General features: G+C 43.1%; 1 protein-coding gene and 1 pseudogene across 3 annotated transcripts in view; both read left to right on the top strand.

Annotated features, from left to right (window-relative positions):
- Adcy8 (adenylate cyclase 8) overlaps window positions 1-17,876 on the top strand; it is a 289,342-nt gene extending 271,466 nt beyond the window's left edge. For all 3 annotated transcript variants that reach the window (XM_008845490.2, XM_029569544.1, XM_008845491.1), the window contains 4 exons: window positions 4,010-4,156; window positions 13,484-13,576; window positions 14,880-14,994; window positions 17,296-17,876. In XM_008845490.2, the coding sequence (XP_008843712.1) occupies window positions 4,010-4,156; window positions 13,484-13,576; window positions 14,880-14,994; window positions 17,296-17,783 (843 nt within the window). In that variant the 3' untranslated portion in view covers window positions 17,784-17,876. The remainder of the gene's footprint in view (window positions 1-4,009; window positions 4,157-13,483; window positions 13,577-14,879; window positions 14,995-17,295) is intronic.
- A 3,747-nt stretch (window positions 17,877-21,623) lies between these two features.
- LOC103743937 overlaps window positions 21,624-27,171 on the top strand; it is a 10,293-nt pseudogene continuing 4,745 nt past the window's right edge.

Genomic DNA, 27,171 nt, shown 5'->3' with positions numbered 1-27,171 from the left:
CGTAGTAAAAATAAATGTATTAAGTGGTGAAATAGAAGTGTTTGTGATTTCTTCCAAAGGCAAATTTTAAAACCAGGATTTCAGAAGGCAGGCGTTTCACTGAAGGTAGTCCTAGGAAATATGCAAAGATGGAGAAGAAAACTGATAAATGATACGTTATCAGGTAGACCAGCTGCCTCAGTGGGCAACTGGAGCTTAATCTGATAAGGGATTCGACTCCATTAGATAGAGTAAAAGCATGTGTCTAGGTTACCTGACTCCATGAGTGAAGGGGTTAGGTATAAACACTACTCCCATCAGTCCTTTGTCCAGAACTGTACCTTAGTGACTGTTTTTCTGCCTCTTCAGTTACTCGTTATATGGGCAAAGTGCCCTCTAGTGGCCACAGAAGAACCACAAAGGCTGACAGTTGGATAGGGTGGAAGAATTGAAGGGAGGGTGCCCGTAACATCTGTAGATGTAGAAACGTGGACTGGTGATGTAGCCCAGTGGAAAAGTAATTGTTAACACATGCAAGGTCTGAGTTTAATCCCAGTGCCAAAAAAAGGAGAAATCTCTTTGTGTTTTAGGAGCCAAAGGTCTAATTTGGGGAATTGTAGGCACTGAGGTTGGAAATGTAGGTAGGGTTGAGGCCATGAATATATGCCATGCTATGTTGTTGGAGCTTTTTCCTGAGGGCAACTGTGGCCTTTGGAAGGTCTTAAGAATGGGAGATGACCTCTCTACTGGCTAGCTTTCATAGTGTTGGAAGGTGCTTTGCATTCCATCCAAAGGAAAAAATATTCATCATCCTTTCCCAGCTGTGAATCCTGTGAATTAAAACAACTGGCCTTTCAAGATACACCTGCTGATGCAATAGTGTCAGGAATATTATGGGAGTAACCAACCACTTTCTACTTGGATTTAAGGTCCACTTCATAGGTTAGAGTCCATAACTGACATTGATATCAGGTTTAAGAACCTGAAGCTAGACAGGTCACAGGACATAGGAGACAGCCTAATACTAGTTTTTTACTTAATAGTGATGGTGTTACATTGACTTATTATTATACCCTTAGATTAATGCATCTCTGAATGCTTTCCAGAGAAGTTTCCTTATGGAGCAGATGGTGATTAAAACAGAAATCCACAACTGGCCAAAGTGCAGAAAACAAGAGGCTGCAGAGTGCTTATTCCTCAGTAGGACACCTGGATCAAACTTCTGCTCCCTGAGGCTTGGGAATAATTATGGAAGAGAGGGTAGAAAGACTGCAAGAGCCAGAGGTAGTGGAAATAGTTTTCCAGGTCAGTTACAGCTGGTCAGCTGATCATATAAACTCAGGACAATGATCACAGTACACTCAAGTCCCACTCGAACTCAAACCAGACAAAATTCCAACACAGACATGGGGAAGTGGGTAAGAAACCCCAATCCAACCTAAGAAACTTTTAGCAATTGATGACTGCTCAGAGTGGGAGAGACAGTCTGTTTCAAGGATGGGACTGTTGGTAGGTTAACCAGGCTCCAGTGGATGCATACCCACATAGAAGGATATTTGGGGACACAAATGAAAATCTATAGGCCATATTGTACAGTACATTAAATTGGGTGGGGGAAGAAAGGAGAGTGTGAATAGGGGAGGGTATCTAAATACCATCAAACTATATTATATAAAAATTGCAAAAATTCAATAAAAATATTTTTGAAAAAGAATGGGAAATGCAAGGTCAATATGGTATATGATGAATGCCTTTGAATAGAACAAGGCTGGAGGCCAACCAATAGAAAGCATTCCTATTAGTGGTCAGGCAAGGATCTGGAAAGAACCTGATTTTTTTTTAAATAGCAGGAGTATTAGAAACATTTAGGAGACAAAAATAAAGTCAACAGGACTTGGTTATTTATGCGATATGGACATGACCAAGAAAAGCCAGAGAGCACTGAGACTCTCTAACGTTGATGATTCGGCAATGCCTGTGCTTCCAGTAGTTGAGAATGAAGGACTAGAGGCAGACTTGCCTAGAGAGCAGATTCACTAAGTGGGTGGAATGTGATTGACGAGCTTGAGCGACAGAATCTGAAAGCCCAGGCACTAACCTGGAGATAGAAACTTGGAAACTGCCACGAATGAGGGGTGGAGAGCTGCATGAATGAGATAGGTGGGCTAAGCATGTCAAAACCATCCAGTGGGTCATTCGCAAAACACTTAAAATGGGAGGAAGCTTTTAAAAAAGAAATCCTTGAGGGGGCCAAGCACAGGAAAATGAACTATTTCACTAAAGCATGGAAAGTCAAGAGACAAAATCCTGAGTGACCGACATGCCAAGCTGCAGAGATGGAGATGCCCAGTGAGAGGGGAAGTGGCATATATGTGCTGGTTTTCCATGTTGGATGGCTTGTTCTCCATGTATTTCATTTCAGCTTGAGAAGTGAAAGGGAACAGACAGAGAAGAAAACTAGCTTGGCAAGGTTGGTAGGTAGGATGAAGAGGGACTGGTTGATAGACACGGGTATCTGCAGGATTGGGGGTATGCTGTTTTCTTTCTTTTAGAATAAACTCTTAAAAGCTGGGGAGAGGCGTAGAGAGGACAATGTCATGGCTGGCTTCGGATGTCAACTTGACACACCTAGGAAGAAGGAACTCCAACTGGGGAATTTCCACTACCAAATTGGCCTGTGGACATGTCTGTGAGGAATTTTATTAATTGCTGAGTGATGGGGCAGTTAGCCCACTGTGAGTGGTGCCACCCCTGGGTAGGTGGTCCTGGATTACATTTTTAAAAAGCAGGCTGAACACAAGCCAGAGGAAGCAGGCCAGTAAGCAACAATCCTCTACGGCTCCTGCCTCTGGGTTTCCTCCTTGGAGTTCCTGCCTTGGCTTCCCTTTCTGATGGACTGTGAACTATAAGCCAAATAAATTCCTCCCCACATTGCTTTGGGTCAATGTTTTGTCACAGTAGTAGAAAGTAAGCTAGGAGAGACAGGAATAAGAAATTAGAATAAAGAATGGATTGCCAAGGGTCTACATTGTTGAAGAAATTATAAGCAGGTCAAGAGCTCAGGTAGAAGCATTGACTTTCAGTAGAAAGGAGAAAAACACATTATTGGAGTTGAAGAAAAAATAATGAAAATTATTATTAATATAGATATATGCACGAGGACCAGAACGGGGATTAGTTACCAGCCATCAACAGCTTTCTTGGTGAGGAAGAAGGAAACATCATGTACTGAGAAGAACAGTGTAGAGGGTTAGGTTAAGGAGAGGCTGGACTGGTCACTGAGAACAGAAAAAGAACTGACCAGGGACAAAGGCATGAGTATTCAGAAGGGAGGGCCTGGCTCAGGTTGAAGACCACGTACATTTTGATGATCTGTGATTATGGTGCAACAGATGGAACTTCTGTGTCCCTCCAAAATTTCTAAAGTATATCTTTCCACAGAATACCCCTAGTGACCTACTTCCTCCAACTACATCCCACCTTCCACTCCCCACCTCCTCCCAATAATGCCACTGTTTTATAAACCCATCAAGGGACTCAGCCACGAGGACAGAACCCTCAGGATCCAGTCACCTCTCAGAGTGGTCAGATCTAGATCTACCAGCCAGGGACCAAACCTTTAACACATGAAACTGTTGGGAGACACTTAGAGTCTACATGACAGTGGGATTACTGCCCTTATTTATGAGTTCCCAAAGAGTTGGCTTGCTCTTCTGCCATGTGTGGATGCAGCTAGAAAGCACCACCTTTGAACCAGAAGTGGCCACCTCCAGACACTAAATTTTTCAGTTGCTTCCCAGCCTCCAGAACATGAGAAATAAATCTGTGGTTGATAAACAACCCAGGCTAACATATTGTGTTATAGCAGCTTGAAGGTACTGAGACCATGTTGATATAATGGTGTCTATGCTCTCATTTTCTGTCCTCTCATTGGATACCTGTGCCTGATGCCCAGGTCCTTACGCACAAGTAGCATCATTGCAGAACCTGACCTCTGATGATCTTTTCTTCTGCCTTCCTCTCTGCCCAGGAACTGTATTCTCAGTCCTATGATGCTGTTGGGGTGATGTTTGCCTCCATCCCAGGATTTGCAGACTTTTACTCTCAGACTGAAATGAACAACCAAGGAGTGGAATGCCTGCGCTTGCTGAATGAGATCATCGCTGACTTTGACGAGGTAACTCTAAGCCTCAGAAATTTACAAACACAAATGAGCATCATTGTCTTTATAACGTTGTGTTATCGATTGGAAGGTGACTTTTTAACACATACTGAACTATGGTATGTATTATAAACACAAGCATGCATCATCTGATTTAATTTTCACAGTTACAATGTTTGCCTAAATAAATTGATATCTTGATATATGTATATATTATAGAATAATTAAATCAAGCCAGCTAACATTTATTCACCTGTTTTTCCCAATTTTTAGTAAAAACACCTAAAACCTAGTCTCTTGAAAATGTTCAAGTATACAATCCAGTATTAACTCTAGTCACCATAGGGCATGGTAGACCTCCAGAACTCAGTCTTCTGTCTACCTGAAGCATTCTATCCCATTACAGCCCTGTCCCCACCTCATCCTGTGCCCTAATAACCGTGTTGTACTCTCTGCCTCTGAGTTTGGCATTTTCAGATTCCACACAGAAGTCAAATCACACAGTAGGGTCAAAGGAAATGAGACATAATCACTTCCTGCTTCTCATAACCTCATCATTTGGTCTGTAAATGTGTTTTACACAAGGAGTTCTGTCTAGTGCACTGGTACACAAGGCTGTGTAAGATATGATGGTAAATTCCATGGTGACAGCACCTTTAAATCCCATCTTCCAGGCTAGGCCATCAACTCACAAAGAGAGAACTTTCTTTTATATCCTGCTAAGTCTCTAACACCTGCCGCTGGGTCTAGCACATTTAGAGATACCATATTGGGCTTGGAGTATAGCTCAGCTAACATGTGAGGTCCTGGGTTCAAACACCATGGAGACTGCTTAATTTTAATTTAAGGGAAAGAAGCCCCTAAGAAGCCCCTTCAGCTCACCATTCTGAAGGATGGAAGTCCAAGATCAGGTACCTCACCTTTTCTTTTTTTATTTTTTTGAGAAATGCATTAGTACTGTATTTACATCATTTCTACCTCTAGCTCTACCCCTGCAACTCTTCCCACATTTCCCCACTCCCTCTCAATTTTATGACCTCTTCTTTATTACCATTAGACATACACACACACACACACACATACATACACACACACACACATACACACACAGATACACACATACACACACACACACACACACACACACACGGAGTCTCATCTTTTGAGGACTCATCGTGCTTCAAGCACTCAAGAGTTGGCAGCTAAGCTGGGTCAAGTGAAAGAAGCAAAATGTAAGGACAGAGTTGCCTGAACTCAGTGTTAGGATCACTGATCTAGTCCCAGGGAAGTACTTTAATCCTTCTAAAGGCTCCCATCATCTCTCAGCAATTCTGTATTGAAGGACAAATTTCAACATGAGTTTTGGAGATGACAAACCACACTCAAACCATAGTAGAAGCATGTAACGTGATTGCTTAGTATTTTATGAAGAAATTATTGAGGAAACAGGAACTAGATGGCAAATAATAAGTGAAGGCAGGTAACTATAATCCATAACATTCCTTCAAAAAAAACTAAAAATATCTCTATTAAAATTATCCAACTAAAGGCTGAGACATCAGATTTTGGTGTGTTCTAAAATTGCATTACATCCCAGCTCCCAAAAGTGCTCACAGTACATTTTCAGGTTGTAAGAAAGTAAATTTGAAATAAATTCCCATCTCAATACACCAAATTGTGGAATGCCCTGGATGCTTCCAGAAGCACAGAAAGAGAGCAGCGCCCCTAAGAAATGACAGAAATGGGTGTTTGCAGAGGGGCGCTGATGATAAGGGAGCTGGTCCAGGAGGCTGTATCCTTTAAAGCATGGGCTTCAGATCAACAAAGGAGGATGGATAGGCCAAGGGGGGAGGGGCAAGGACGGAAAGACGTGAGAAAGAAGAGGGGCAAAGATAAGAAAGCGAGATAAAGACGGAAAGAGGGAAGGAGAGGAGTCAGCAAAGGAGCAAGGGGCTGAAGGACAGCAGTCAGCAGGAAGTGCGTTCTCTGTTGAACTCAAGCATGCTCTGCTTCCCCTTGTGTGCCCTCGAAACACCCAGGTGCACCTCCCTTCTTTACCTCAACACAGGCTTCTAGCTCCTTCCTGACTGAGCTAAGTTTAACAGTGACACTGCTCTCCTTGATGATACAATTATCATAGTGACCTGAAATCCTGAAAAGTATTTCTTGGTGTAGAGGAAAGCTGAACATTCTTTAAGACTCTGTTTTCAACACCCTAATGTCAGTTACCCATTCCATAGCCCCATTCCTCCATGAAGGGGTAAAAAGGAGTTCTTTAACAGCTCACTTTGCAGTCCCATCATGAAAGGGGATGATTAAGGACCCCATTAGGCTCCCAGATACCCTTAGCAATAAAATATGTAAATTTTCTATGCGGATATTAAATAAAATAATGATGTCTCTTGCTTCCTCCAAATTAGCCTCTGAGAAGGGCAACTTTGTAATTTGTCTAAAAGTGGCCAAGAGCCAATTTTAGAGAATATAAAAGGACTGCATCTGATCAGCCAGAGCCAGCAGAAAACTAAGAAAATTCAGGAGTATAAAGGCAGAGGGAGATTGACAGCTGAAGATGTCCTGAAGATCTTCAAGTTAAAATAGTCACAACTGAAGGACTTCTAAAAGACCAAATGTATTTGGTGATGTCTGAGAGTAAACGTCAGACATCTGAGGCTTCAGATCTGTATACCTGAGCACAACTTCCAGAATCTCAATGAGGCTAGAGACTAGTTCAAGTTAGACCAAGAAACACACACACACACACAAAATATACACATGTAAACACTCATACACACATATACACAAGCATAACATGCACACACATAAACACATACACGAGACACATAAACACGCATACATACTAACACCATACGTTCATGAATACATGAAGACACATACACACAGATGTACATACATAGACATATAAATGCATGCACACATATACACTCACATACACACACATATATATATACTCACACATCATCACGTACACACATAAACATACATACACACTCACACATATACACACACGCATACACACATACATGCATACACACATACACACATTTACGTAGCAATGCAAGTCACAAAAGTACTGCTGTGTCCCCAGGGTTCCAGAACAATTTCTCCTAAGCAGGAATTTTCTGCATTTTTCTTAGTGCTTAATTCATTTTGAAAAGATGAAGTTAGCATAGCAGTTTCTTAAAAATCCACCTTGTCCACTCTACCACCTCATCTGTCCTTCTATACCCAGAGCTTGAGACCCTGAGAATATTACAGTCTTAAATGAAGGCAAAGAGTTAAAGAACTAGAAGTTGCCTTTAAATACTACTAAGAGGCTGGCATTTCTGGAGTTCAGAGTCAGATGTCCCTGAGTCCTGGCTCTTCCACTTGGGGCCAACTTCACAGTTGTGCAACCCATGCAGTAACACAGGCACGTGTCCTTGGTTTAATGTGCTGCTGTCTCCATTCTGTAAGCCTTAATTTCTGAGCAGTGGTTTCCATTCCATGTTTTCATTTGGCCCTGGGCACTGCAAACTATGTTGCCAAGGAACAGCATAAAAGGAGTCAAAGGGTAAAATTGGCAGACCCACTTATGAGTTTGCCTGAGGCTTTCGTGGTGCAAACTCTGAACACCTCACATCCCCAAAAGCCCCTCTGTCCCAGGTTAACAGGATGGCTGGACACTCTTGCTGCAACCTCAGACAGGATCAGAAAAAACAGGCTCACTGATAAAGTGGTATGTGTATAAATCCCAGAGATGACAGCACAGAATCAGATCAAGTCATAGGTACACTGGGAGAAAGGGCAGAGGGGAAAGCCAGCACAGAGCCTTGAAGATGGAGCACACCAGAGCATCCCATGGTTCGCTCTTATAATCACATCTGGAAGCGGTATTTAATGGTTCTGTGATTTATCCGTTGCTTAAGTAGAATGCACAGCAGACTTACATAGTTCATATTTCAGCTATGGAAGGTAAGTTCAAATCCACATTAGCTTCAGTCTTCATTGTCACATGCAGCTGTTAGGGAAAGTTGCACAGGGTAAGGGGACCTTCAAGCCCCTTGACGGTGTGCATTATCTTCCCAGCTTTATACCCTTAGCTTCTATACCAGTGCTTGCAATATAATGGCATTCAATTTCTGTCTACTAAAGGGAGAGCTGAATGAAGGAGTTAACTATCCATCAGGCAAATCGCTCTCTTCCTTTAACTAAAAACAGCTTCTCAAATGTGTGTGCATGCCAGCATCACCCAGAAGGTTTGTACTAACACCCCCAGAATTTGAGTTAGATGTGGGTGGGTCTGTGGTTTTGTACCACTGGCAATGCTGCTGGGACCACACTTTGAAAAGTCCTGCTCCTAAAGCAGAACACAGAACCCTGGAGCTAAGCATCAGGGTTGAAATTCCTCTTAGCTGCTCAGTTTCCTCTTACATAAAACAACTACTGGCTAGGACAGCATCATGCCACATCACCGCTACTAGGTGAACTTTCTTAGTTTTTTCTTTATTTTTGAGAATTTCACACCTGTATATGATGAAATATGATCCTATATATCTCCATTTCCCTCCCTCTCACCCCCCCATGTCCCCCCAACGTTCCCCCCTCTCATATCCACTGGAGCATGGGAAACCTACCAATGGCCCCATTGTCAAAAAAAGTGACTATCCCTCCTCCAGGGATTTTGACTGACTTGATCTTGTACAGGTCTCATGCAGGTAATCACAGCCACTGTGTCTTCATGATTGAGACAGTCATGTCATATCTAAAAGACAGCACCTCACAGCACTCCTCCCCATCCTCCAGCTCCTACATGCTTTCCTCCTCCTCTTCCCTCATGTTCCCTGAGCCTTGGTGGAGGGGGGTTGATATAAATGTCCCATTTAGGGCTGGGCACCCCAGCTCTCATTCTCCATGCTTTGATTCGTTATGCACCTCTCCATTGGCTGCTGTCCACTACAAAAGAAGCTTCTCTCACTAAGATTGAGAGCACACCAGGTCTATGGATATAAATGCAAATACTTAAAAGACAATTTGACATCATGACCATTTAGCAAAATAACAATAGCAAGTTCTACCCTAAGTTCCATATCCTCCCCAAGCCATGAGCTTTTTGATCAGGATTACACTAGCAGACAGGAATTTCCCTCCTGTGGAGAAGACCTCAGATACAATCAGAAAGACACTTCATTACCCCATAATAGTTATGCCACTGTTGCGCCAGTAGGAACACCTTGTCTGGCAGGTCAGTATTGTAACACGTAGGATCCAGTGCTGGGTAAAACCATTGGTGTCTTCTCCCCAAAAAACCTGTATAGCACCTTCTGCCACTATGAAACCCAGCCAGCAGGGAGGCCGTTTCCTCGTCCATTTGAGATTGATTTTCTCTATGTCCTGCAGCCAATCTCTGTGTTGTCTTCAGAAATTGGATCTTAACCAAGTAGTTATAGTGGTAACCAAGGACAATGGCAAGAGCCTGTATTGTTTTGAAGTCCTCGGGGGACTCCCTGACCAATATCTCATAAAGGGATATCTCATGCCTTGTACTGTGATTTTTATTTTATAAACTGGGTGAATGTTAATAAACTGAACTGAGTGAAAGCCTGTACAAATATCACCTGATGAGCCCAATGAATATGAACAACTATCACTGCCTGCCAGGCCTTAGACTGGAGATACAAGGAAACACGCTGCTTTGTTCCCAGCCTCAAAAATACTACCATTAACCTGGGATGCCAAACGTTGATCATTCACCATAAAGAATCAGTGATAGATGAAGGAGGACTGAGAGGGTGAGGCAGGAACAGTCTAAGGAAAGGCTGAGGAGAGGTGCACACCTCAGGTTTCTCAAGAAGTCATGCACTTCAAGGTCACAGCTTAGCAATCTCTGGGGCTAGAGATTCTTTATGTTTGTGAAAGGTCAATATAAAATGAACACAGGCAACAGAACAGCAAGTGGTATAATTCAAAACTAGCCTTAATTTTCCTGCCTGCCTTTTCTCTTGCCTCCTGACCTTTGTCAAACACAAGCACACACACTCATGTACACATGTAGTCACAAACATGAACATGAACACTACACATATTTGCAGAATTTCAGGGAGGGTAAAAAGTAGATCAAGTTAAACCAAGAAACATCAGTGATCCAGGCATGGTGGTGCACACCTTTAGTTCCAGCATTCAGGAGGCAGAGCCAGACAACCTGATCTACATAGTGCGTTCCAGACCAGCTGGGGATATAGGGAGACCCTGACCCAAAAAAGAAACAGAAATGGTGAGGAAAAGCTTTCTTAGCTGTGAATCAAGCCACACACACACATACATGCACACACACTCACACATCTAGATACATATAGGGAGACCCTGACCCAAAAAAGAAACAGAAATGGTGAGGAAAAGCTTCCTTAGCTGTGAATCAAGCCACACACACACACACACACACACACACACACACATGCACACACACTCACACATCTAGATATACACATACACACACATACTCACATGCATATACATATATATGTATATATAGTTTACATACACGTATAGGCAGAATGCCCGCACACAGATACACACATGTAAACAAATATTTGCACACAAATATATGCCTACATACTCACACACAAATGCACACAGGTAGATGTGTCTGCATAAAACTTCACCTGCACTTACTACATACTGTGTCCACTTCTGTGAATACAGATACACACAAACACCACACACTAAAAAAAAAATTTAAGGGTTGTCATGATGTCTCAGAAGATAAAGGCACTTTCTACCAAGCCCAACAACCTAAGTTCAATCCTTGGGTTCCACACAGTAGAAGGAGAGAAAGTATTCCTACAAGTTGTCCTCTAACCTCTAAACCTCCATAAGCATGCTCACACACACACACACACACCATTCTAAATAAATGTGAAAAATATTTTAATTTGAAAACCATCACACACATAAGCATACCAACACCACCCCCCAATACGTATCCACATAGGCACACACACGTACAAATTCACTCTACACTGGTAATCATGATAAGAAGCTTTTTCTTAGAAAGACCACAAAGCACCAAGCACTTCAGATCCTGTCACCTATACAATCTCTCAAAATATCCATCTTTCTTCATCACTAACTTGTAGGACGACAACCCTTTTACTTTCCCCTGCAGCAGCCAGAAGACCCTTCAAAAATTCAAACCCAACCTGGATTCCACCTGCTTATACCCTTCGGGGCTCCCATCGCTGTGGGCATGGGAACTCTGTCTTTCAAGTTTTCTGTGTGCCCTGCAGGGCCCCACATGTTCTGGCCCTGTTTCCAGCTCCTCTCTTTAAGCTCTCAGTTTGGCTTACCACATGGCAGCCTTCTTAAGTCTCTGGAGCTACCCTGCATCCCCTCAACTGAGGCTTTATCTATGTTGTTCCCTACATCTAGATGCTCCTTCATCCCTTCTATGTCCTCCCTACTGCCTCCCAAACATGCACAGAGACTCATCCACTTCTTGGAAACCCTCAAACTTTACAACTGGAACTAGATATAGTTGTTCAAGAACGCCGTCCCTGACTCACCAAAGGAGATGCAAATGGCCCGTTTTTTTTTTTATCCTTACACTTTGTACATTTCCATCATGAACTTGGACCTGTTTCCTGGGATTATTGTTAACATCTGAGCTTCTGACTTGGCCCTTTCACTCTGCCATGGCTGGGACCTCATGCACATTATTCACCCAACAGGCGGGAGCTCAAAGGATAGCAGCTTAATTTCCTATTGTGGCTGCAGCGAATTACCACAAATTCAGTGTCTTGAAACACCAGAAATACATTGTCTTAGAGTTTGAAGCCAAGAGTCCACAGTGGATCACATAGGAGCTAACATCAAGGTCTTGGCAGGACTTTGCTCCCTCTGGGGGCTCCAGGGGAGAATCCATTTCTTGGCCTTTTCCAGCTTCTAGAGGCACCTGAATTCCTTGGCTTGTGGCCGCTTCTTATCTGGAAAGCCATAGGTCATACCATTCTGACTTCTGTTTCCTCCATAGTATCTCTCTTGCTTCCTTCCTTGATTCCTAAGGGCACTTATGATGTGTCACATATACACGAGGTATGCTCTCTATCCCCAAATCCTAGCCCTAATCCCACCTTCAAAGTCCCTTTGGTCACGCAAGATTGTGGATATGTGTGAATTCCAGGGATTAGAACATCAACATTTTCAGGGCCAGGCTCAGGAGCATTGTTCTGCCAAATGATGTTACTGAACAGGAGGCCAAGGTCTCCCTTCCGTAGTGTTAGTATCTAAATTGCAGGTAGCACAGAGGAAATTCCAGAGCTTCTAACTTTTCTTGAATTTATTTATTCATTTATTTATTTATTTTCTTGAATTCATTTATTCATTCATCCCTACCATGCTCAAGGCTCTGTCTATGTGTGGAGCTGTAAACACAATAGGCCCTGATACCTGCCCCAGGAGGAAGATGACAGGAAGGGCACAAAATCAGGGCCGAGTCTAAGGAAGGGAGATGAGACAGGGAAGGAAGACGGCAAGGGCTGCGTGGGAATAGCTGTGCTCCACTTAGCATCTGGTCAGCAAGGCTACACCAAAAAGACAGAGTCCGGCAGCACAAGAAGGAGGGACAGCAGTGGTCATGCTGTTGTCTGAGGGAAACATCATCCCACAGGGGATGGAAAACACAGGCATCCTGAGGCAGAAGCAGGCAGGACTTGTTCAAAGATTGGTAAGGATGTCAGGGGGCTAGAGCAGAGAAACCACAAGAGAGGGGGCAGGTCACGGCAAGCCTTGCAGGTGACAGTGAAGACTGGCTTTGATCCTGAGTGGAGCTGGAAGCCACTGGAGGGTTTTGCACAAAGCAGGGACGTGGCCTGACTCACTCATAAATGGTGTCATCTGACTACTATGCCGGCAGAGAGACCACAGGGCAAAAGAAGAGCAAGCTGGAAGTTTGTTTAGATGATGGTGCTGGCTTGGAAGTGCATGAGTGGTCACATTCTAAGTATATGTTGAAAGTAAAGCCAAAAAGACTTGTTATTTCTTCTTTAAGCTAGTCAAATAGCCTTGGTTATACAAAAATTCACTGAAATGCACCTGCTTTTTCAAGAGTATCTAACCATACCAGTTTGGGCTCCTGGCACTTAGCAGGTACTCAGAAAACACAAGTTGATTGGATAGACGGCCCTGAGAAAGAAAAGAAACCACATCGAGAATGCTCAGCCATTTGAGTTAGATCTTTCTCGATGGTGAATGAGGGGACCACTTTCAGGAGCCCCAAGAAGCTAGAGAACTACAACCAGTCTTGTCAATATACACAATGACTAACATCATCTCCTGAATCTGTTTCAGTTGCTTGGAGAAGACCGGTTTCAAGACATTGAAAAAATTAAGACCATTGGTAGCACCTACATGGCTGTCTCAGGCCTGTCACCAGAAAAACAGGTAAAAGACTCCCTGGTCTCAGTCACACCTATGCAATGGGGCTTACTGCTTGGGGAGTGATGGAGAGGAAATCTGTACTGGGCTATCACAGTTGCAGGATATACACTCACTCTCGACAGAGAGGAATTACTGGATGAGATGATGCTACTCTGTTAAGAAATTTCTAGGCTTTGTTCTGAACCTCTTTGTTTACTTGAACAAAAATCTGTGCCAAGAAAGACCTTGACTGTGATTTAGTTGTGAGTTTATAAAACCCCTAATACTAGCCCATTTTTCTTCTTTCTTTCCTTTTAAGATTTTATTTTTATTTTATATGTATGTTTTGCCTACATGTATATTTAAGTGCACCATGTACATACAGGTACCTCCAGAGGCCAGAAGAGGGCATTGGATCCCCTGGAACTGGAGTTACAGGCAGTTATGAGCTGCCATATGGGTACTGGGAACCAAACTCTGGTCCTCTGCAAGAGCAGCAAGTGCATGTAACCTCTGAGCCATCTCTAGTCCCAAACCCATTTTCTTACTCTTGTTCTCATTTTATCTTTCAAAAGTGTTTATGTGATGATGATAGCAATCATTTTGTGAAGTGTTTGGCTGCATGCCATTGGTGTTAATGAGGACACTAGCCTCTGCCTTCCGGGGCTGATGGTTGGGTAACCAGAGCTACTCTTCTGCTCCCATACAAAGCCTTGCACCTTGAGTCCTCAACAAATTTTAAGTCAATATGGGTTCACAGCTGAAACTACCAATTTCTGTAAGGCTCCAAATTTCTCTCACACACACAGTCTCACTCCCTTTTAAAGAGGTAGTCAGGGCCAGTGGGCTTCTCCTCTATAGATTTGGAAACTGAGAGGCAAAGAAGCTCTCGCTGTACTTCCCTTAAGAGTTTCACCAGCAATTGTCTACAAGAAAAATTCCTTAAACAGACTCGATGAGCACTTCAGGGGAAGCAGACATGGTTCCCAGATTGGGAAACCTGCATACACAAGGATAGGAGCCTGCACACATGGACATTCATAAAATGCATGCACGCCCTTGAGCACACTCAGAAACCCATGATGCGTCAGCCTTAGTAGACAAGTGTAGATGCAGAGGAAAGATGTGATGACATCCACACCCTACACTGTTAAGCGAATCTCCTGCACTCTCCCGCCTCTGGGATACTGATGACTTGCATGTACAGGGGCTCACTGGAGTGGTTATTTCCTTCCAAGCAATGCCCAGCTGGGATTAGACTATAAAACCTCTGCTAAAGACATCCAAATATCTGTCACATTGAGTGAACCCCTCATGTTTTCCCCAGCAATGTGAAGACAAGTGGGGACATTTGTGTGCCCTGGCTGACTTCTCTCTAGCACTGGCTGAAAGCATACAAGAGATCAACAGGCATTCGTTCAACAATTTCGAGCTCCGGATTGGTGAGTTGCAGCTAGACGTGCGGACCCCAGAGAGCCAAGTGCTTCTGTTCCATCAGCCCTTTCTAGGTCCTGGGCATCCGTCCAAAAAGCATTCTTTTGCAAAATGCATGAGGTTCAGTGTGACCCTGACAAGGACAGGCACAGAGTCAGCTTAGGCCTTTCCAAGTTTCCTCATTCAAAATGTTGGCAGCAAATTCTGACCTGTGCGGAAACTCAAAGCAAACACTAGGCTGTGTGGTTAGCCTCCCTTATGACATATCCATGTGGTACCCTGACCACCTGTGCAAAGTCATGCTTAGAGACATAACTCATGACCTAAGAATCATTTAATTCTGACTTCTTCATGTTATTCAAAGCTGGTAGTCAATATATTGTTCCCTGGTACTTCTGGATAATGCCGCAGGAAAACCAAGGATGTATTGAATCAGAGACAGGGAAAAAGCCTTACAGCAGCTACTCGGTCACACAGTTCACCCTCCTTAAGTACTTGGGGACAAATACTCCTTGTGCAAAATAGCACAATAACCATTGCAATGGAATAATAATCCCCTACATTTCGTAATTTGTTAACTCTTTCCACATCTCTGCTGAACCATCAGGAGCATCTGAAAGCCCCTGCTGTAACCCACATTCACATTTTGTAGATGAAGAAAGTTAGGCCCACAACAGAGTAACTAGCCTAACATCACACCACCAAACAGCCCTGCCAGCCTCAGCTTCAGGGAGCCTGACTCCAGTGAATGACATTCTGTCTACTGAGGGGCAGTTTAAGCCAAATTTTGCTGCTGTCCCCACATTGTAGACATCCTGTGACTGACATGCAATTTTATTTCATTAGGATCACCCTTAGCAGCTTGCAAGAAAAAAAGGGGGTCAAGGAACACCAGTATCTGACTCTATGGATCTGAAAAATGCCATATGACTTTGCTCTTTGAAATAAAAGAATTTGGGTCTTATGGTTGTGATCTATGGATAGGAAGTTCAGGGCTCATTCCCACATCTTCCATCAACCCCACATGCCTTTCTAAAATAGTCGACTGAACAATTGAATCAGGAAGGAAAAGAGGCTATTAGCACTGAATCAAGAAATATTCTAAGCAGATTCTAAAAATATTGCTGTGACAAGGGCTAACCTTTCATGTAATACATTAAACTGCTAGCACTGTTTTCCAAGGCTAGAAATCTCCACTAGACTGAGCATCTCAATCTGTGTTTCATTGTAACAACTCTATGACTTTGAGCACAAGACTGAAACCCTCTGAGCCTCAGTTTCCTCATGTACAGGCTAGATGGTATGTGATTGGCCTGCTGCCTACTGACCTCATGGGAATCATATGAGAGTCAAATGGCATAATGCCTCTCAAGATTTTAAAGCACTAACCAGCACTGATACGTGCTATACAGCCGTGTGTGTGTGTGTGTGTGTGTGTGTGTGTGTGCGCGCGCGCGCGTGCATATGCATGTGTGTATGTATAGTGTATGATGTGTAATGTCTGTATTTGTGTAGATGTGCATGTGTATTTTGCTCTTCCTTCTGCCTGTAATGATCTTACCCAGATATCTTCAAGGCTAATCATTTCTACCACTTTCCATAAACCTCAGCTCAAAGCTAGGCACATTAAAGGCTCATGCCTTTAATCCCATTACTTCTCAGGAGGCAGAACCCAGTAAGCCTCCGTGAGTTCTAAGCCAACCTGGTCTACATAGCCAATTCCAGGCCATTCATAGACATCCGGTGAGACCCTGTCTCAAAAACAAAAACAAACAAAAAAATGAATCCGCTCAAAAGATCTTCCCTAAATACAGTGCCTCTCATCTTTATCCCTATACACTGATAGATTTTAACTTATATTATTTGCTGTTATTATATTGCCTGCTTTTTAAATTATTTCCTGTCACCCCATAGGAGTCAGGCTCTAAGGGCCAAGCTTATGTCTTCTTGCTTTCTCCCAAGTATTTCACATAACAGGTTCCTAGTGAATGTTTATGGAATGATGAAATTATTACTCAAAGGACATAGATGTACCCACTATACATTTGGTAAAGCACTGTAATTTCTAGAAGAATCATCTAGGTTTTCTAAAGGAGGATGCATTGAAACTATCTATTTTCAGATGTAGGTCTTTTTTTTAAAAAATTTATTGAATTTTTGTGTATTTCATACAGAACATCTCAATCAATCTTAATCATCTTTATACTCCCCTCCCCACTGGCCCCTTCCCATAGCTCCCCATTGGTAGGTCCAGACAGCTTATTGTCCCTCCTCTCCCTTATCTCTTGCTCTTTTTGGGTCATTTGTAGGCATCAGCCATGGCTCAGTGGTAGCTGGTGTGATCGGCGCTAAGAAACCACAGTATGACATTTGGGGTAAAACTGTGAACTTGGCAAGCCGGATGGACAGCACAGGAGTGAGTGGCCGGATCCAAGTCCCTGAGGAGACCTATCTCATCCTGAAGGACCAGGGCTTCGCCTTTGACTACCGAGGGGAGATCTATGTGAAGGGCATCAGTGAGCAAGAAGGGAAAATCAAAACATACTTTCTTCTGGGAAGAGTCCAACCCAACCCATTTATCTTGCCTCCAAGAAGACTACCCGGGCAGTACTCCCTGGCTGCGGTTGTCCTTGGCCTTGTCCAGTCTCTCAATAGGCAAAGGCAGAAACAACTACTCAATGAAAACAGCAACACAGGCATCATCAAGGGCCATTACAACCGGCGGACTTTGTTGACACCCAGTGGGCCAGAGCCTGGAGCCCAAGCTGAAGACAGCGACAAATCCGATTTGCCATAAAAGCATTTTCTTTGTGTTTCTTTCTCTTTTTTGTATTTCTTTTATATATAAAATAAATATACTAATAAAAATGTTTAATTTTTTTTAGAACAAGGATGGTTTCGTTGGTCTTTGAATGTACCAGATCAAGAACACAATTTGAGGTTCTCCTCAATCACCACCTTTGCCGATCTCCTCTTGTATAGGAGATGTATTGGGAAGCAAAGAGAAAGGCCAAGCTTCTGACTTTGAGAGGTTCACAACTACCTGGGAAAAGGGATATGTGAACAGAGACTTGACATTACTGGATTCTCAGTAACATGTGACATTTTTGAATACTTGTCATATACCAGACCAAGTAGAATATGAATTTCTATAAACAGTGACCTCATATAGCCCTCACAATAACTGTGCTTTTGTTCAGCTGGTATTTGTTGAGCATTTGCAATGTACCTAAGCTGTCCAGTGTCTCAAAGAAATTCTGGCAAAAATGTTTTCCTCATAGAGCTCATAATGCTCTGTTTGGGGCTAATAGATATATTATTATACATCTATACATATGATACATATTATATACAGCCTACTTTCAGACAGGAAGAGGAGCAATAAAAAGGTTAAGTATAGAAGCTGGAGAGATTGCTCAGCAGTTAAGAGTGCTTGCTGCTCTTCCAGAGGAACTGAGTTTGGTGCCCAGCATTCATGACAAGCAGCTCACAACTACCATTAATGCCACTCCAAGGGATACAACACCCTCGTCTAGCACCTGCAGTCCTATCACACACACACACACATACATGCAAAGAAAAAGGTTTTAAGTTGGACATGGTAGTGAACACTTTTAATCCCAGCACTCAGGAGGCAGAAGCAGGCATATCTCTGTGAGACTGGGGTTCCAGGTCAGCTGAGTTTACAGGGAGTCCCTGCCTCAACAGAAAAAGAAAATTAATCTAGGTATGGCTGCTGAGATAAAGAATTGGTGGGCGGGGATTTAACTGAAACAGAGAAAGCTTTTCGTAGGTACGATTTTGAACATTAGCCCTAAACAATGTGAAAGCAGAAACAGGCAGGATTGGGAAAAAGTGATCTGAACAAAAAGAGCCGGCAAGTGCAGACTCCCTGGGGCAAGTTCGTACTGGATGAACAGCTGGAAAGCCAACTTGGAGGCATTAGAGGCATTTCCCTAGTTTCCTAGGAAGACCACAGTGTACCCTGCCTTCTCATGAGCACAGACCCTGCAAGGAAAGTGTCATCCAAATGAGACAGCTCAGAAGCTACTAAAGGCTTTGCTCAAGATCACATATCTAACTATGGAGCCCGTTTGAAACCACATGGGTCAACAAAAGCTCACCACTATAAAAATGACTGCCTAGCTGAGTGACTAAAACACAGTAAAAGATTGACTTCTTGTTATATCTTCTCGGGTGTGTGGTAGGGGGTCTTTCATTCAATTCTTTTGGAACACAACCTCATTCTACTGAAGCACCAGAGTCCTCTGCTTGGTCCTCTACATCTACTCGGCTGAAGAGACCAAAGGAAAGGTAATATCACTCAGAAGCTCTTGGACACCAGGACTGGAGGTTGCTGGTGTGACTGATATTGCTCTGTCCCACCCCCTGGCTAGGCAATGGATTATTCTGGTGTCTCTTTCTAAAAGGAAAATGAAGCATTAGGAATAGCAATGCTTCTGCCACAAGAGCTTGTACCTGCTTAACCCAAAGCCCATGTTTGTAAAAACAAAGATGCTAAGGCCCTTGTTGGAAATGTAAGGTTTAGGGAATGTGTAGCAATGATGAAGTCTCAATTATTCCCTAAACTCTTGTTTAAAAGAAACTTAGTGCTCAATAACAAATACACAGTGAGTGTGTGTTCAAAGAAATACTTAGCAGAGATTTCTTAGGTGTTTTTGTGTAAGAAGTAATCTACCAAAGCAGGGCACAGAGCACAGAGAAGGAACTGACGTCTGGGTAGACCATGAACTTTGAGCCATGTTTGGAATTCCTTTTGCCCTTAGCAGCCATGTGCACATCAAGGAAACGTGTGAGGTACCAAGGACCTGTAATGAGGATGTCCTAAGAAAGCCTCTTGTCTGAGTCATGTTGGCCTCACTGTGACAAAATACCTGAGGAAAACAATTTAATGGGCAGAAGTACTATTCAGCTCACAGTTTCAGAGGCTTCAGTCCCTGCAGGCTGGTTCCACTGCTTCTGGGTCTGCTGTGAGGCAGAACATCATGATGAGTAAAGCTGCTTCCCTCGGCAGGGAAGCAGAGAGGGAAAGAGGTCAATGGTAATAAATACCCTTCAGAAGTATGCCCCTAGTGACTGATTTCCTGCTTTCAGGTCCTACTCGAATCTGTCTATGGATGATTAGGCCATAACTCTCATGATTTAGTCACTCCCCAAGAGCCCCACCTTTGAAATTGCATTGGGTACCAAAGCATCAACACATAAGACTTTGGGGAATATACTTCATACCTAAGCCATAACAGCTCTACAAAGTATAAAGTCCTCTGCCAGTAGTATCTTTGAAAACTTAGAGTCTTAGGTAAGGAAATCTCCAATGGTCATTAAGTTCAACCTGCTGAGGTCATTTAAGTAAGACAAAGCTCAGTGCATGCTAGGACTTGGAGCCACAGGATGTTGGAGATAGGGAACTGAAACACGCAGTCTGGGATCTAAGGCACTAACTCTAGCAGAGCTGCTGGTCTCAGAAAAGCAGTCAAGCTCAAAAGACAGTTTGTAAAAGGCAGATAAAGCATCAAGCTTCAGTCTACTCGAGAGAGTAGGGCCCATCTGAAGCCCATGGGAAACTCTGAATTGAGCGTCTGGGTAAGCAGCTAGATACAGCCCCAAGAAGGGAGGCTACTGGGGACAGGATTTGTTCCTAATCCTTGAGCAAAGTCACTGAACTAGGAGTAAAGCATGGTCCTGGGAAAGACAGCTAGGCAGAAACTAAGGTAGGAAACATCAAGCTTGGGGATGCTGCCACTTTGTGGGTGCTGGGTGGACTCAAGCTGGAAAACATCACCAGAACTTGCTCCTGACTCAGTGATGTCAGGTCTAGAGCTATATCAGATGAAGAAACAAACACCCCAACTTGGGTCTGAAAGATGTAGCTTTGTTCAAGACTCCACCAAACAGAGCAACAAGGTTGCTGAGACCCTCCAAAAATCTCTCCAAGGGGAGATCTTGCCTGGACTCCAATTCATCCAATCCCTAAGCACTGAGTGTCTGAACTTAAGTCACCCTACTCATCAGCAGATGGGTGAGTTTTCCATTCTGAGGACCAAAGGGCCAAAGGAGACAGATACAACTAGTAAACTGACCTGTAGTTGAAAAGCTAGGAAACAAACCTCTGCTTGAGTCTCATATGGTCGGTCTGGAGAAGTCACAAAAGCAGAACCGGTTCCTAAAACGAGAGATATTTTCTGTGTCGGCCCTCTAGGCACATTCACTTCATTTAGTAAAAGAACTAGAAGTTAAAATGACTTCTAGAAAGCTGGTATAATTCCGAAAGCAGCCTAGCATAGCAGTCAACAATGTAACTTCACCTGTCCCCTCTAAACTTTGCCTTGTGAGACCTAGGATTTGATCTAGGGATGTCAAGGGTCAACCCTGAAAAAAGAAGAGCTTGAAATGGTAAACTGCAAAAAGAAATACAGAGTGGCAACTGCATATGCTTAGATATAACATAAAAAGCTTTTTCAACAGCTCTTCATGCTTGACTTAACTGGGACCTAATGCAAGTAGCCGATATTCCCCTGCCATTTATTAGCCTACATGGTAAAGGGACCATCCCCAAAGACAAGCACAGGCTGGTGGAGAAGAAGCAAGGATATTGATGACATTCATCTAGGTACCCATGGCGGTGGGAGGTTCACTCTGAGCTCAAGACTTCTGACTAAGTTATCATGTCTGTTTGATGGATGAGGGAACTAAGGCATGGAGTAATGACTAGCTCATTCAAAGCCTCAGCTAGAAATTGTTAGCTAGAAAATTCACCTAGAATATACTGGATATAAAAGACAGGAGTCAGATCCCATGCCAAGCACCATTGCTCAGCACTGTTGCAGGGTAAATACTAGTAACTCAGTGAAAGTCTTGGGTCTGAAAGATGTAGCTTCATCAGATCTGAGCAGACTCCCATTGTACATCATCCAAATTGGAAAGCAGCCTCAAAGCTGGGACTTTAAAAGAACACCCACAAAGCTGTGACTGTAGTCATTGGAACAGCCAAAGATCCAAGTACTGGACCCAAACAGCTTCATCCTCTTCCTCATGGGGTCAAACTATTGCCATTTGCTTTGTGTGTTGCAACATGAACAATGTAGAGAATGATTGGACCAAGTTAAGAGGCCATCATGATCTGAATCATGCCTCTATCACTTCCCAGTTTGATACCATGCAAGTGACATGAGCTTGGAACACCTGTGACCATAAAGGAAGCTATGGTGACTTGGTATTCAGAAGCCGTCAGATTTGAAGAATATGGAAGCTCACCGTAAACTAGAGGACAGCTTGGGTGTCCTTGCTAGGTCTAAGGCGGTGCTTGGGAGTCTAAGGCGGTGCTCAGTAACTCCCGTTTAGCTTTGTCAACTCAACACAGCTTACAGTCATCTGGGAAGAATCTCAATTAAGAGATTTCCTGGATCAGACTGGGACCTGTAGGCATGTCTTGAGGATTTGTTGTTGTTGTTGTTAATTGATATAGGAGGGCCCATTTTATTGTAGGCAGCACCATTCCCTGGGCAGACAGCTTTGGGCTGCATAAGAAAACTAGATAAGCTTGAGGCAGTGAGTGAACCAGCAAGCAGCATTACACTATGGCTTCTGCTGTACACGAGTGAGTAGAAACCTTGTTTCTCCTTGTCTCTGAGGTCCCTGGTTAGCAGTGTTGTACAGGATAACAAGCAGGCCGCCTTGAGTACCTACCCTGACTTCCCTCAGTGATGGACTATAACCTGTGACCTGAAATAAACCCTTTTCTCTCCTAAGCTGCACTTGGACAATATTTTATTATAGTAACATATATAACTAGAGTAGTAACTGACCACATTTATAACATCATAGCCAAACATGAATATTCACACCAAGTGGCATAGAAGTCTCCAAGTACACTCAACTCTGTTAAGGTCAGGTTTTGATCCCAAATTAATGTATGGCAGACTTCATCAAAGAACTCTTTGAGTTTGGGGCTTGTAGATGGAAGCTGGCAAACCCATAAAAACACTCAAGTCTACAGTGAGGGCAACAGGCTACATGTACTATGCAGTGCAGCTTGGCCCTGCACTGTGCTCTAATGATGCTTGTTCTTATGACTGGAAACACACTGACTCTTGAAACAATGTGAGTCTGGAAACATTCCTTCTCTAAATCTTTTTTTTTAAACTCATTTGTATTTGTAAATTTTTCTTTAATAACTGAATTAGTTTAGTCATGAAAAGTAGTAAGTAAAAGATACGGAAAAGAATGCAAAAGTCTCACTTAATCCTTGGCCGTTCAACCCTGTGTCCAAGATCTGGACTGCTAGGATGGACTGGACACTCTGCAGAGGGGGTCTGCCCCATTGGACATACCATGGAACGCCTCAGGGGTGGAGAAAGAATTTCCGTATGGCTACAGTTACCACTGCTGACTCAGACTTCAGGGACATAACTTGCCCTTCTGCCTGGAGTGAGAGCATTGTGTTTAACTCTTTTCTGTCCCTGATACTTTAATTCTGCACCACAGGATTTTCTGATACTCTGTAGCTATGACATCCAGCATTTCCAAGTGAGAATATTGCTCTCAGATTAACTGTGCGTTTTGACTGTATCCAATCTTTTATTGATGAGTTACCAAGGGGCAGGATGCCCTTAAAATAGCATCAGGAGCCTATTTGAATTATTGACTGCACATTAGCCACACATTTTGTCTACTGCTACCCCATCCACTGGGAATCAGATCAGTATTCTTTGGGTGGACATCAAGCATTCCTAGTCAACTGTCTTTGTTTTTCATAGATGAAAAGCATGGCTATATTTCTGTTTGGAAATGATTGTTCCACTCACAGTCCCCTCGTAACTGACAGACCCTCTGATAGTATGGTATTTTGAAACAGCTAAAGAGCTTTACAGTTTCCAAAGTCTGTTTCCAACTATGATTTTGACTGATCTTCATAGTAACTCTCATAAAGGGAGAGTATTGTGTCCATTTTCCAAGCAACTAGAATTCATAAAAAACTAATAAAAATAAGCTCGGTCTAAACATAGTGCTAAAACTGGGAAGAATGAAAGGATCATGTGAGATCTGAAGTCTTGATGTATAAGACTTCACTGAAGGCTGGAGCACAGAGAACTTTATTCCCTGCTGTACTTGGAGTCTACCTGCTCTGACCTCTTTTCCTCCGTGTGCTGAAAATAGGACAGGAGGTCATTTCAGTTCTCTCTGGCCTGAATGAAACTGGTATGAAGCTAGCCAGCTCTGGCCCCTTATCCTGCTCCTACCCACAGCTTCATACCCACCACAGTCATGCCTCAAAACCCAAAACTCATCTTCACTCAACACTCAGAAGCACTCACATTTATATAGGCATGTGCATCTAGACCTCATACATACTTCGCTACCTCCATTTCTTTCTTATTGCTGTGATAAAATGAAACACGTGTTCACATGTGCACATACACAAACATGAGAGGCATCTTCTATGGAAAAGGACTATTATGGCACACTCAAAATTCCTTTATAACTAAGAAAATGACACCAGTTCACAACATAAACATTTCAGCAACAGAAGAAAATTCTCTCACCAAGAGCCTTACGTCACAGACACCCATTTCTAAAGTCAATAGTGACTACCACTGGTATCAACAGACTTCATCCCTCCCCTACCCACTGGAATTTCATGGTTAACTTGCTGCCCCACCGCCAAAATGCTTGTGACTATCAGCAAGGGAAGCGTAGTTGGGTTACATGCCCTGAGATACCAATGAACAGAGGTAGACCAACAGTCCTTTGAAGTGACAGTTACTACATGGTTGAAAAAAAGAGCAAAAGAAAAATATTGAAATCACTCAGCCCTTGGAATGCCATCCTCTGGGTATCAACTGTGAGAGAAGTGTGCCCCCCATCCCTACTGCACACCGTGTTTGCACTCAGAGGCTGTACAGGTCAGATGGCCTCTAATGATATACAGACAGCAAGGGTACATAATTAATTTTGTGTTGCCCTAATAAAATACCTGAGAGATGGGGCCTAAGATTGATCTCTGGAACCCATGTAGAGGTTGAAGAAAGAACTGACTCCACAAAGATGCCCTTTGATCTCTACACATGTGCTATGGCATGCACACACACACACACACACACACACACACACACACACACACACAATAGTAATATTTTTGTTTAATTAAAAAGGAAAATACTTGAAGCAACTAAAGGGAAGAAAGATTCCAGAAGGTCTCGGACCATCAGAGCAAAGAATGCATGATGGTGTGACTTAGTCTGTGGTGCCAGGAGCATGTGGAGGTGATTATTCACACAGCAGTGGCCCAAGGCAGAACTGGACCAGGTATGACCATCTAAATACAATCCTAGCAACCTATTTCTTCCAGCTAAGTTCAGACTCCTGAGGTTCCACAGCATCCCTAAACAGCACCACCTGTTACAAAAGAAGCATGTAAAACATGAGACTGTGGGACTTTTCAGACTCAACCCACAGCATTCTTCCCCTGGCTCACAGCCATCTCATAATACGAAATGGATTTAGTTCAGTGTTAAAAGTTCCCATAGCCTCAACAGCCTAAACACTGTTCAAAAGTCCAAGGTGCAATATACCTTTTAAAACTCAAGGCAGTCCCTTAACTGCATGCCTCTGTAAAATAAAAAGGACAGTTAAATAATTCCAGTGTGCACTTAGTACCTCCCATTCCAAAACGGAAGAACGGGAGGATAACAAGAAAGCCTAGAGCGAAACAAGACCAAAACCCAGCAGGACAAACCCTATATCCCACAGCTCCAGGTCAGTCATCCAGGACACATGGTCTTAAAATGAGAGCTCCAATAGACTTGGGTAGCCCTGCCCCTACAGCCCTGTCCTCTGAAGCACACATGGCTTCTCTCTGTGTCTGACTTTACTCTGTGCCTCCAGCTTTCTTTGGCGCACACACACACACACACACACACACACACACGCCTGGTTAAGACTCTGGTTTCTCTTCCCACAATAACTGTCTGACTTTAAGTCCACCTGCCTGAAATCTCACAACATTCTGCCATCCAGTAGTTAATCATGTGAGTTCTGAATTGAAATCTGCTTACAGGCTTTCATATCTTCACATTGTAGCCAACCTAACCCCAAACTCTCAATTTTCCTTCCTCAGTTTCCCCAGTCCTGGGACCACAAACATATGCAACCATGCCCACCTGCCTAACCTCTCTATGTATCTGAATTTTAATCTCTGTGACTCTGATAATGGCAGAATCAGCTTCGTGGAGTTGTAAAGTTCTGAGAGTTAAGTAATATTTAATCGAGAGAGAAATACATATGTAGGTAGAGTCCTTAAATAGGGACTGGAGACATTTTCTCTCTCTAATTTTTCCCTGCAGAAGACTTTTTTCTTTTTTAAAAAAAAAAATCTATTTATTAGGGGCTGGAGAGATCACTCAGCAGTTAAGAGCACTGGCTGCTCTTGCAGTGGACCTGGGTTCAATTCCCAGCACCCACATGGTGGCTAACAACCATCTTTAACTCTAGTTCCAGGGGAATCCCAAGCCTTCTGACTTCCGCAGGCATTACACAACACTGGTGCACTTACATACATGCAGGCAATATACTCATGCACATAAAATAAAAATAATAAATAAAATGTTAAAAAATAAATTTATTAATTCTTTGAAAATGTCACATAATGTATTTTGATCATTTTCTCCCTCCCCCAACTCCTCCCAGATCCACACCCCCCACTCCCCCAACTTTGTGGGGTTATTTTCTCCCCTTTTGAGTCCAATATGTGCTGCTCAACTACTCTCGATACTCATGCACATAAAATAAAAATAATAAATAAAATGTTAAAAAATAAATTTATTAATTCTTTGAAAATGTCACATAATGTATTTTGATCATTTTCTCCCTCCCCCAACTCCTCCCAGATCCACATCCCCCACTCCCCCAACTTTGTGGGGTTATTTTCCCCCCTTTTGAGTCCAATATGTGCTGCTCAACTACTCTCAGGTATAGAACCTGCCCTGGACTTCAATCTAGCAAAGGCCACACACTTGAGGAAAATGGATTGTTCCTGTGCAGAAGCTACCAAGTGCCAGTAAGTCCTCAGCCAGGGATAGGAACTCCCACCTTGCCCTCTCCAGGATGGGATTCTGTCTGGCTTGGACTCCTGTCATGTACATGCTCTTGCAATTGCTGTGAGTTCG

The sequence above is a fragment of the Nannospalax galili genome, unplaced genomic scaffold, assembly GCF_000622305.1.
Source record: "Nannospalax galili isolate Female #2095 unplaced genomic scaffold, S.galili_v1.0 scaffold380, whole genome shotgun sequence".
NCBI lineage: Eukaryota > Metazoa > Chordata > Mammalia > Rodentia > Spalacidae > Nannospalax > Nannospalax galili.
The sequence above is the reverse complement of the archived record's forward strand: the minus strand, read 5'-3'. Positions and strand labels throughout refer to the sequence as shown.